This window comes from Sarcophilus harrisii, chromosome 1, assembly GCF_902635505.1.
Source record: "Sarcophilus harrisii chromosome 1, mSarHar1.11, whole genome shotgun sequence".
NCBI classification, from domain to species: Eukaryota; Metazoa; Chordata; class Mammalia; order Dasyuromorphia; family Dasyuridae; genus Sarcophilus; species Sarcophilus harrisii.
The window spans coordinates 300,540,380-300,553,409 of record NC_045426.1 but is presented as its reverse complement, the minus strand read 5'-3'; the positions used below and the strand labels follow the sequence as shown (position 1 = coordinate 300,553,409).

General features: G+C 34.9%; 1 protein-coding gene across 1 annotated transcript in view; it reads left to right on the top strand.

The window, feature by feature from the left end:
* Positions 1-13,030, top strand: part of CPPED1 (calcineurin like phosphoesterase domain containing 1) — a 136,370-nt gene that overhangs the window by 17,086 nt on the left and 106,254 nt on the right. Inside the window, exon 2 of the mRNA XM_031944403.1 lies at positions 10,534-10,752. Within this exon, the coding sequence (XP_031800263.1) occupies positions 10,534-10,752 (219 nt within the window). The remainder of the gene's footprint in view (positions 1-10,533; positions 10,753-13,030) is intronic.

The window sequence follows — 13,030 nt, the reverse complement described above, 5'->3', positions numbered from 1 at the left end:
CCAAAGTTTATTCTGGGCAAAAAGAATAAAACCAAAACGAGTTGATTAGATCTACCTTCTCTCTTCTGGTATCTGATATCTCTATTTGGTATCTTTAAGATCTGGTATCTTGCAGCAGTGGTCATTAGGATCATATAATAAAAGATCAAGAAGGAACCTTAGAAATTTTAGTATCTTGCCACTTTCTCCTTGATTTCCATTAATTCCATTTCAACAGACATTTCCTTCTTGGTGGTGAAATCAGATCCATATGAAAGCTCTGCTTCTTGGTTCTTGAAGGATTTTGGATTTAGGATTTTTTTAAGGATTAAATTATCACTAAGGCAAAGTAAGAAACTTACTTAACTGCTCTGTTTTGAACAAAGAAAAACTTTCAACATATGTCTAAATAATGGAAATTCACCATCATTTTTATATGTAGCTGTGGCAGGCTGTAATCTATTTCCCAAACTCCTCTCTTACATTTTGTAATATGCTTTAATAACAATATCATCCCTGTTGATCTTCATTCAAACTCTCTCCACCACGATTCTCTACTCTGGTCTCTGGATTTCATATACATGCATGCACATACATACATATACATGCATGTGCATGCATGCATACACATACACACATATATGTACCTATATTTGTATATATGTGTAGATATACACAGTCACAAATGAACATGAAAAGGAAGGAAAGAGAACTTCATATATACACATAGGGTGTAGTCAGTGGTATCTGTCTATATAAACCTATACACACAGATAGATATGTATATATCTATATACATATATATGTATATATATATATATACACACACACACACATATATACATGCAATTTTCACTCTCTTTCCCTTTCAATTTAAAGTCCTTTTGATTAGATGTGTTCTTCTCTAGGGAAGTGCATTCTTACTAGTCCTTATTAGGCATATTCATCTTTGGCTAGGAGCATGTCATTCCTACATTGTAAGCTATGATTTGGATTGATATAAAGAATAATTTATTAGAAATTGTGGCTTTCCCCCCCCATTTTTAAACCAAATCATTCTTCTGATTTTTTCCTTTAATGTTCTTGAGATCATTGAGATGTTTTTTTCATCCACCACATCTCCCTGTTTAATGAGGCAATTCTACTCATTTTCTTCTACCTTATTCCTCTTTAAGAGACTGGAAATGAATTTATCCTTTAAACTGTTGTTCTTGGCTGCCATGTTCTCTGCTTGGCAAAGATATTAAGTGCTTACCAATCAAAGTGGTTCCTAGGTTTGTTATTTCTCCTTGGTGTGCTAGTTATTTTACATTCATCAGCTCATGTAAGAAATGGTTCATATTGATGTATTTTCCTTCATCCAGTTCTCATTTTACAGTGTCAGTAGCTCACTTATGTCAAGTTCGAACTATTCTATTTGCAAATCATATATTCTCAACTTTATTTTAATTTGTTGTTGTTTTAATCTTTGCTCTACCTGTTTTCAAGTCATTTCTTATTTGTTAAAATTTAGTCAGTTTTAAAATTTTTATATTACTTTGTGTTAGCTATGCTCAATGAAATTCCTTTCTTGGAAAAAATTAAGTATATATAGACATATTTTCTTTTTCTATACCCACCTTTGCATTGAAAAAACAGTATTTGTAAGGTCTTACTGAGTTTTTGTAGAAATTTATAATTTATTTTCTTATTCTTCACAACAGATATAATTTCTTCATAATGTTCTTTTTGGTTAAGCTCATCATGAATACTTCAAGACAAGAAGACTAAGTATGCTATGAAATGATGTTTGAATATATGATATATGATAAAAGTAACCAGCAATTGTTTTATTTGTGTTAGAGTTGGTTGTGACAGCCCCTTTCAAGTTACAGTTCCTCACTGTTCTCCCTTTTGTTATTTAGTATTTAAATAAATAGAATAGAAAAACTCTAATATCATAATGAACTACTATAAGGATTGCAGTAGGTATGTCCCATAAGAGCTGTTATAAAGATTGCAATAGATAGCAAAGCTCCATGATTCTTAAAAAGAGAGTACAGTGGTTTTTCCTTTACCTATGGAGACTCATGAGCATCTGTGGGTTAGACAAGCAAAGCTTCTATCTAGTATGTCCTTTGTAGGGTGACTGTCAAGAACACCAGGTAAATCCTGGGGAATATGGGCCCCCCCAACTGTATTCTCTGAGTCAGCTGGCTTACCTGTTCAATGACTGTCACTTAGCCCTAGGAAATTTATTGTTCAGTTGTTTTAGTCATATCCACCTCTTTTCATGACCCCATTTGGAGTTTCCTTGGTGAAGATACTGGAGTGGTGTGCCATTTCCTTCTCCACCACTAGGAGGTAAGAATAGACAACTGAGAACTAGAAAGGTTTCATCTGACGGAAGGACTAGGAACAAGATATTCCTGGGACAGATACCCTATTTCTCCTATGAGACTTTGAAAGCAAAATGTGCAAAGTGCTTGCCTAAAAGCATTCAGATATGGACCTATTGCAGAAAATAAGATGTGATAATCCATGATACCAGTCTTATTAGCTATGCTCAGTTACTCAGAAATTTTAATGTCATATTTCACTTCTGATTTCATTCCGTAAATGTACCTATATGTAAATGAGAAAATCTTTTAAAGTTATTCAAGTTTGTAGCAAGATTAGAATTGCAAGGCCAACAAGAGCCAAAAAACCTCAGTGAATTATTGTTGGGAAAGTAGCCATACCTCTAGACTTGGCTAACCCAGGGTTGGGATATGGGAATCCTCAGATTTAAGCAGGTCCTTTTACAAAGGACCTTAGCAGGCCCATGTTGCAAAAAAGCTTAGGACTTGGAATGATTAGGCCATGTTCACTTCTGTTTATATTTATATCTGTGCAGAAGGAAGCTCTTGCAGTTTGAAATCAAAGCCCCTTCTGGTAGGTTATTGCCCCCTCTGAATAATCTAATCCTGCTTCTCTCTCTAAATGTCAGAGTAATACAAATGATCTTCTGGATGTACCCCCACCACCTGCTCTTTACATATACTGACTCTTCTAGAATGTTTCATTGAGGAGATCATAACTCAACTAAGGTTTTATTTATTTATTTTTAAATTTTGTTTTGTTTCTTCCTGCCATATTCAGATGCCAGACAAAAAAAGGGACGGGAGTTTGACCTAAGCCATTTAATTTAAAAGAAGTTGTTTAAAATCATTCTAATATCACACTGTTAGGGAAAGTTTTTAAAAAGAGAAAATTTTCTGGAGGTGAGGGGTTGGGGGGGAGGGAGGATGAGAAGATGGTCCAGAGAAAGATGCATGAGACACTTGAAGGACGCTTGTGCCTGACCATGTGCCCTCTGGTGGCCAGCTGGAGGTTGTGCAGCAGATCTCCAACTACTATTCTTGAATGGACAATGAAGAAATTCACCTGGCCAGTGGTTACAGGCCAGCCAATAGAAGGTGTAATGCGGTAATCTGAGATCAGATATTGTCTTGCAGCCTTCATTTCTGAGACTAAAATGTTTATCAGTGTGATCAAGGTACAGCTAGAAAATACCAGTTGTAAAGAAAAGTGGCTGGGGCAAATTGGGATTTTGGGATTTTATATGGAGTGATGACAGTTCCATTTAGGAGTTTTTAGGCTGTATGTCATTTTCACTATAGAAATGACCACAGAAAAGTTGAAGTTGCAGATACTATCCAGGAACAGCCCTGTGTCCTATATATGCTTTGTTCATTCAATTCTGCTTTAATTAAATGCTTTTAAGTCACTCTTACAAATGAGTAATCCTTTGGAGTCCGATTGTTGAGAAAAAGATCAGAATATCTAGGGGATGAGGGCTAAGTCATTTGTTAAATGATAAATTATTGAAAGAAATCTTTCTTAACCTTTGATTAAACAGAACCTGGGCTGAAGGCTAAAGGAAAGGATTGCTGCAGGACCTATTCCAAGTTCCAATATATACAAACACAAAGGGACTTAGAATCTAGAGTGTAGTGACGCTCTAGTGAAAAAAATGGATTTTAAACACTTTGCAAGCAAATATCAATTATTGTTATGTTTAACACTACTGTTAAAAGGTTGACTGGTGATTACTTCATTCCCCCTGAGCCTCCGAGAACAAGGGAGGGGAAAGGAGGGGAGTGAATACACAGATTCTTAAGTTTAATGTGCAATATTATTAACACTTTTCCAAGTCTAGAAAAAATAATAAATCGAGACCATATTTTTAGCTTTTATCAATCTGAGGTATAAATGCTTGCACTCCCAAGTGGTTAAGAAATGTCTTCAGCACATCCCTGCTTAGGACTTAGCTTTCCTGGGCACATCCCTGGGTCAAGTTCTGCTAGAAGTTACTTGATCTGGTTCAGGGTTTGAAGTTTCATGTGTATTTGTGTGTTTATACACAGACATGTACATGTGTGCAATATATACATTTATATAATTTATCAAACTTCTCAGGTTTAGCCCTGAGTAGTATCTCTTAATAAAGCAAATACTCTCATAGATAATAGCACCCCACTTTATATTTTTCTCTCCAAAAAATAAAGTTTATAGGTCATACTTCCCTTTAGTTGCAATTTCTTTATAGCCTTTGGTTTTATTTGTTGTGTTGTTGGAAAGACCTGCATTTTATTTGTAGTGACATTGTCAATATTGCTATAATTCACTTCCTCCAGTATTATTTTAACTCAGTCAGCAGTTAAACTTTTGTTTTGTTTTGAGGTAATTGGTGTTAAGTGACTTGTTTAGGATTACACAGGTAGGACATGGTAAGTGTCTGAGGCCAGATTTGAACTGAAATCCTCCTGAATTCAGGGCCAGCCCTCTATCCACTGTGGCCATCTGACAGCCTTACCAGTTAATCTTTATAGATGGACAATGACACCTGTGTGCCCCATTGTCATCTCAAATTCATTATTCTCAAAGTGAAATATTTTCCCCCTAAACCTACCTCTCTTTCAAATATCCCTTTTTCTGTGGAGGTTGCTACTATACTTTTAGTCATTCAGATTGGTAAACTTGGAATAATACTTTACTTTCTTGTATACCTTATTCCTCATACTCAATCAGTTACCATGTCTTATAGGTTCTACCTCCATGTTTTTCTCTTTCTTTTCACTTAGCTTTGTTACAGGCTCTCATCACTTCTCGCTTGAACTATTATAACAACCTTCTAATTGCTCTCCCTCTTTCATTGTTTTCTTCTCTTTAATCCATTCTCCACACCGCAGTCAAACAGTCTTCCAAAGGCATAGTTTGACTATATCATTCCCCTGCTCAGAAACCTTGGTGGCTTCCTCTTGCCTCTATAAAAGGGGTTCTTAACTTTTTTTGTGTGTCCCCTTTATCAATCTGATGAAGCCTATGGACTGATTTCCTCTCAAAATAGTGTTTTTATATAATAAAACAAAATATATAGGATTACAGATGTAATGAGTTATAATAAAAGTTATCAACTTTTTTTAAAGTTCACAGGCCTCAGGTTTAGATCTTTTCGTGGAGTCTAGGGCAGAGTTTAAGCTGTCAATTAAAGCCTCTTATCCACAACCTTGAATTACTCTGCTTTTTCAGTTTAATTTAGCAGACATTTTTAAATCATAATGCAAGAAACTTTGACTTAATACTGTGGATAAAATTTTTTAAAATGAATCTTTTTTTGCCTTCAAAGGGACTTCCATATCTGGGAACTTCCTTTTGGCTTCTCAGCTTGCGTTCAAAGTTATAAACCTTCAGTATAAATTATCAAACGACTTGGCTCCTGTTTTCAAAAGCTCCAGAGCCTCAAGAAAGAAGACATTTGAGAAAAAGCCACTCAGTTTGCCAATTAGAGATAATTGTTGACTTTGTTTCAGTAGAGAAGTACAGACAGAAACAAAATTGCAGGGAACTGGATAATGAGTAGGTAATGAACAAATAGAAGGAGCAAATGTAGACTACTTTTCTGGAAGTTCAGAAGTTCAGAAATAAAGAGGAAGAGAAATATAGAAAGCGCTTGAGATTGTAAGGGTTTTCTTCCAGAGTATGCATGATCCACTGATGGATGATTTTAGTGAGATAATTTTGCAAGTCATTAGAACATCAACTATTTTTGTTTATTTCATTTTCTTAAACTAGTTGTTTTTATAAAGCCTGTTCATATATTATATCAGTATACTTGCCCTTCAAAAAGTTGAATTTTGATGACTCATTGCAAGAGACCTTGTGTTCTCAAAGGCTAGGTTAACAGAGCATAAATGTTATTAGAAAATCTTAAGGGTGTGTTACCTAAAACAGACTGTCTACTTTTTAAAGACCAACCTAGCTAATTAAGAGCTTATCCTTTAATTAATTATGATAATAATTGATTGTTTGAACAGGGTACCCAAGATCCTATCTAGATCAGGGACAATAATCACAAGTGACTTCTTGTCACAGTCTTTTAGTCAACATTGCCCTCTCTCCCACTTTCTCTTCTCAGCTAGACACCAACTTGTGTCTGTCCCTAACAGTGTCTGAGAGAACTCAAGATCCCTACTCCATTGAGACCTCCTTCTTCCTAATGATGGGAGGGCAGGCTTCTCCAGAATCTTTGTCTTGAAGGATGAACATGAGTGCTCACTTTTACTGACTGCTTATGATCTGGAAGTCAGCAACTATATTGCTTTAGGTAAGAAAGGACCATCTGGCCGTGCTATATGATCTCTTACAGTATCTTTAAGGTCTTCTCGGCCTACAGTTTTGCTAGGGTATTTAAATCTGATGTATTAGTCTACTCTAGTAATTTTTGAGCATAGTGTGTGAGTACTTCATATATAGAAACTACCTTACTGAGTAGTACTTACTTACTCCACTTTCTCCTCTGGAGTCATACGAGTCCAGTGATAAGATAAAGATCAGGATGACTGGAAAATGTTTTCAGAAAAGATAGTACAGATAAACAGTGAGTTTGACTCTTATCAAGAAGCATAAAGATTTAGGAAACTGAAATGCTCTATTACTATTCTCAGTAAGGTTAAGTTTGTATCCCCAGCACAGGGCACATAGTAAGCAATTAAAAGAATTTTTAAAAAATTCATTGATTCATAAACAAAAGAAAACTATATAATGTTTAGCATTTGTAAAAGATAAATCATAACAGAAGACTACTTCTGATTCTGAAATAAGTTTTTATGGCAGAATGGTGAGAAAAGAGCAAGCTGAAGGTGCCAATAGTCTCATAGTTTTCAGGTAGTCTTTTTGATTTAATTCACTAAACCTTAAATTCAAGGCTTTGAGCTAGCTTGTGGGCATACTGGAAAAAAAAGAAAAGAATCCTTAACTACAAAGAATTTACTGTGGGGGACAGCTAGACTGCACAGTGGATAAGAGCACTAGCCCTGAAGTCAGGGGGACCGGAGTACAAATCTGCTCTCAGACACTTAGCACTTCCTAGTTGTGTGACCTTGGGCAAGTCACTTAACCCCAATTGCCTCAGCAAAAAAAAAAAAATTTACTTTGCCCTGAGAAAGACATATACAGTAATCATCAATAGAGGCAAGGTAATTTATGTTTGGTTTAATGCCTGCCACACAATAGGTGCTTCTTTTCAATCTTTCCTCCTCTGCCGAATGCTTTTCTACTGCCCACAAAATCCCTCACTTGATCATCCACCCATACTGTCATTCTATATTTCTTCTGCTGTTTATAACTACTTGAGAAAGTAGTCTACAAATTACATCTCCATTTCCTCTTCTCTCCCTCTCTACTTAACTATCTATAGTCTGGTTTTTCTCATTTTTTAACTGAAACTCTTCTTTGTTACCAGTGATCTCTTAATTGCCAATTCTGATGACCTTTTTTCAGACTTTATCCTTCTTGACTTTTGCTGCAGCCTTTGATACTTTCAATCATCTTCTTGACAATATTCTCTTCTCTAGTTTTTTTGGGACACCACTCTCTTCTTGTTCTCTTCCTGCCTTTCCACCTGTTCCTACATTCCTTCATCCAGATCATATCTGTAAACCATCCATATCCCATACCCATGGGCTTTTTTATTTTGGACCCTCTTCTCTTTTCTCTGTATTTCAGTACTTGGTGATTCTACTAACTCCCATGGACTCAGTTGTTATGTCTCTGCAAATGATTCTCAAATTTGCTTATCCATTCTCACATTTCCAAATGCCTATTAGACATCTTAAACTGGATGCCCAAGAGAGAAAAGGCGGGGAAGAAAGCGGGAAGGGGAGGGGTTGGCAGAAGGAAAGGGAGGGAAAGAAAGACAGAAAGAGAGAGAGACACACACACACACACACACAGAGAAAGAGAATTTTAAGGTGTTGTTTTTTGTCTTTAATTCTTGAAGAGAACCTTAACATCAGAGAGAAGATGCTATGACATGCAAGTAAATTGGTTTTAATTGAGAGAGAGCTGATGTTACCACTCCACTTTCTCCTCTGGAGTCATACGAGTCCAGTGATAAGATAAAGATCAGGATGACTGGAAAATGTTTTCAGAAAAGGTAGTACAGATAAACAGTGAGTTTGACTCTTATCAAGAAGCATAAAGATTTAGGAAACTGAAATGCTCTATTACTGTTCTCAGTATCTCCCCTGTTTTGAAGGTAACTTTCTGAGAAGTGCCTTGATTATAGTCATCAAACCAGTAAAGGCCTAAAACTAGGTTTCTTGACTCCAAATCCAGCATTCTACCTAATCTGTCTGCCAGTCAGCTTTGGGAACACTCTTGGAAAGCCTTAAGAGAGGTTATAAATTTAGCCCTAGAAAGTACCTTAGGCTTTGATTTCTATCTTAAGAAATGTAAACAATACATATGGAAATTTTTATCTTTTGCCATTTTAACCTTGTAGACCTTAGCTAAATAATAATTGAACAGAACTACAGTTTTTAATAATCTTTACTAAATATAAATAATGAAACACCACAATTTATCTTCCTTCAGAAATTAAAGCCAAAAAAGAAATAGACATAACATTTTAAAAAAATTACTCTTTATCCAGGATTCAACTAGGTTAAATAGGAAAAAAACAAAAACATTTAAATGACAACCCCCCTTCTGTATTTCCTTTTAAGGTTTTAGTTTCTAAAGGTAGACATTAATGACTCACAAAATTCATTTAAACAGAATAAGGATTCAATAATGAAGTATCATCCCCATGCATATGCACATTAAACTCGCAGTCTTCAAAATGTTAATATTTTCCATGTTGACTAATTTCAAGATTTCATTATGGCACTATATATTCAACCAGATAGTCAAATTTCCAAGTTCCATATTTTATAATTAAAATGCTGGCTCATCCCTCAATAGTGCAAACAGTGACATTATGAGTCGAGAGTAGAAAATTTTGAACTATTAATATGTTTCAAAGAGTTGATGTTCATGGTATTTTTAAATCTGGCTTTAAAATTTGCTATTGAAAACTAATAATCTGTGTACAATATTATGTTAATGCTCTTCAATTCATTTTGATTCTATAATTCTTAAACAAAAAAGCTTGGTTTCATTTGCTTATACAATTTGTATATATATTGCTTATACAATTATATAAGTTTGAATAATGAATTCTGTGAAGTGGACTTACATATTAGAGTTTGCACTATTCAAAGTTAAAATTATATAAAATATAGTCATAGGTCTTACACCTAAAAGATTTCAGCTAATCCTGACCATTTTGAGCTAGATCTAGTCCTAGACATACCCAATTAAACTATTTATAACACTTACAAAACATTTATAAGCCCTAGTATAGGTGATAGAACAGACTAACCCCTAGGCACAATAGAGAAAGTACTGAGGGAACGCTGAAAGATTCCATCCTGTAAGGGACAAAAAACCTTCTATCTTTTGCATAATGATTTAGCTAGTCAAACTGGACAAAAAGAATTAAAGCCCGCCATCCCAGAATTAAGTGAACTATTGTAGAACAGTTGTCAGAACGAACTCCTCTGTGTAGCAAAACAGTGAGATGATTTTAAAATAGGGGTGGGTTCTAACTACCTCATGGGATTCTTTTTTCACATTAATTAGGGATGTACTCTTCCACATAGGAAGCTCCTGGGAAATACTTCCTCTTCCAATAAAGAATTTTGCTTTTTCTGCAACTTAGTTTTAGAATTGCCTGGAGCATTGAGAGATTAGGTGATTTACTTGCCCAGGAAAACCTTTCCTATATTTTGGAGGCAAGATTTGAATCCAAGACCTCCATAGTTGAAATCAGCTCTCTAGATACTAGGCCACATGGCTTCTCAGAATTAATATATATCAAAATGCTCTGAACCAGAGATTCTTAACTTGCAGCTTGCAACTTTTATTTATTTTATTTATTTAATTTTTGGTGGGTGCATTGTAATATAATTAATTTCTTTAGTAATACTGTATATTTTGTTTTGTGCATTTAAGAACATTCTGAGAAGTGATCTGTAGAGTTTCAAAGGGGTCTAGGACAAAAAAAAGGTTTAGGAATGTCTGTGATAGAAAAATGGTTTATTTGAACAATAGCTTGTTAAAATAATCTACTTAATTTAAGAAAATGCTATGTTTTAACCTGGCTGCTTTCCCTGAAAAATTTTGTATTTCTTTAATTTTCCATTTAAGAAAAAGAGCTTCAATGGAAATCCCCATTCTACTTCATCCAAGGAGCAGATCCACAATTTGGACTTATGAAAGCCTGGGCACTTGGCAAATGGGATAATTGTGATGATGAATGGGAAGAGGAGATCAGATTAACAGAACAAGCTGTTCAAGCTATTAATAAGCTCAACCCCAAGCCTAAATTCTTTGTTCTGTGTGGTGACCTCGTACATGCTTTGCCTGGTAAGACATAAAAAATTAATGGTGATTTTTTTTTCTTTAACTAGTAGCATATATTTAATATATAAATGAAATGATTGATCAAAAAAGAAATCTTTATTCAACAAGTGTTCTTTGCTTCTCCTTGTGAACGTACCAGCATTATGGAACATGTGAAAATTTATTTAATTGGGTAGGGTGACAATTTTCATAAGTTTTGTTAAATGTCAATAATTGAAAGAATCATAGATATTCTCTTTCTTTCGTTTCCAAAAGTAAAAACATGGTCTTAGGTGTCCATGCCTATAAATGAGATTTTTTACTGCTTTCCTCCCTCTCATTTCCTATGAGCCTTCTTTTTCCTTTTCTTTCTTTCTTTTTTTTTTTTTTTTTTTTTGGAATCATTTTCTCCATTCCTATCAGTCTATTTCCCTTCTCTTTGCTTTTTTCCCATTTGTTCTGTTCTGTTTTCATCACCCTGTTATAACATTGTATAGGAACAAGCCTAGGTAGAAAAACGGCAGCAAAAGGAGGTAGCTATTACCTCGTGAAGAGGTGAAGGACAAGCTGTATCTGGGGCCAGGCCTGCATAATTTACTCCCAGCCCACAGACTTTCAGAAGGGTCACTTCTGCTCTTCACAGCAAACACCATTCTTGGACTTCACATCTTTATCCTTTGATACAGCCCCTTCCAGGTGGTAGCCCAGGATCAAACCCCTTCTCTTTACTCACATTGTATTCTTCTTCATCCGGAAATGGATTGTAGAAGGGATGGGCATGCTCTATCTATTGTGGTCCCACTGACCACAACATTGCCTTCCTCCCCAAATCCCACTAATTTTTGCCTTTACTCAAAATATTCCTAGCTATACCTTTTGGTTGTAGACAGTGTCTATTGTATTACTGCTACTTCAACAACTGCCTTTGACTTTTTGTGCCTTTCAGTTTAATAAAGAAAAGGGGAGAGGGAAGGACAGGGAAAGGAAGAGAAGAGGCCTTTACTAAGGGAATAAGCATTATTTATTTATTTGTTAAGCACCTCCTGTGTACCAGGTACTATGCTAAACATTTTTACAAATATTAACTCATTTGACTTTCACAATGACCCCATGAAGCAAATGAGGCAAAAAAAAAAAAAAAAAAAAAAAAAAAGTAAGAGATATGCCAGTAAGTATCTGAGGCTAGATTTGAAACCAGAACTTTTTCACTCTAGGTCCAGCACATTATCAGTTGCAAAATAATTTAAAGAATACAATTTGAAAAACTAGTAGCAAGGACTCTGAATCACCTACTGAGTTTAGCTTCTACAGTAGGACCCTAGGCTCAACAATTTCTGCTAAAAATTCTTACTACTTTGAAAGCTACTTTAAAACTTGATAGTTTAAATATCCTATTTAGAGATATCATAATTCTGAGATTCAAATGGAAGTCCTTTGTAAACATGATAATAGTGGCATAGAGCCTGTGAGAAGGGGTTTACTAAGATTATTTTCCCATTTTAAAAATAAAAAACTAGACCCGGAGAGAATTAAATAACTTGCCTGTGGTTCTTTGCCCTCTAATGTCCTGCCTGAAAGGCTTTTCTGTTTTTCTGTATTTGGTGACATAGACTTCATTAAAACTTTTACTCAGTTACTCTTCAGAAACTTTTTCCTCAAACTGCACAAAATTCTAACAAGCCTACAACATTGACCATCTTAGAAATTCAGAGTTTTGACATGTTTTGACTTCCATTCAATTCAATTCAATTCATTTCAGTCCAACAAGCATTTATTGTATTTTTAAGAATTGGTGACACAAAGATAAAAGTCAAATGTCTCCTACCTTCAAAGAGTTAACAATCTAAAATGACGTTACATAATTTGGCTTATAAAAATAAAGCTAATTTCTTTGCTAAGGATTTTTAGAACAAAGTATTCCATAGGTGTCTAAGCCTTCCTCAGATTAGAAGTTTCAAACTATATATAAATATAAAAGGACTCCAGTAGCTAGTACTCTGACAGTAGCTGCAAAAAAGGAAGAAAGAAAGAAAAATTGTTTTAAAAAAAGAGAAGCTCAAAAAGCACAGCAACATGGAGCTGTTGTTACTGTAACAGGTTCCAATGATGATATGTTACAGTGTATTACATGACATTTTATTTTCCAAATGATTATCGTGAATCATCAAAAATAAAGTTTTGTTGTATACAGAGATAAATTTTAAGTAATTAGGGAGAATCCTGCTAGTCAAAATTGCTCATCCATTGAGGTTTCCAGAAAATTGAAATTTAACTACTGTAAAGGCAGATTAAGTAGGACAAA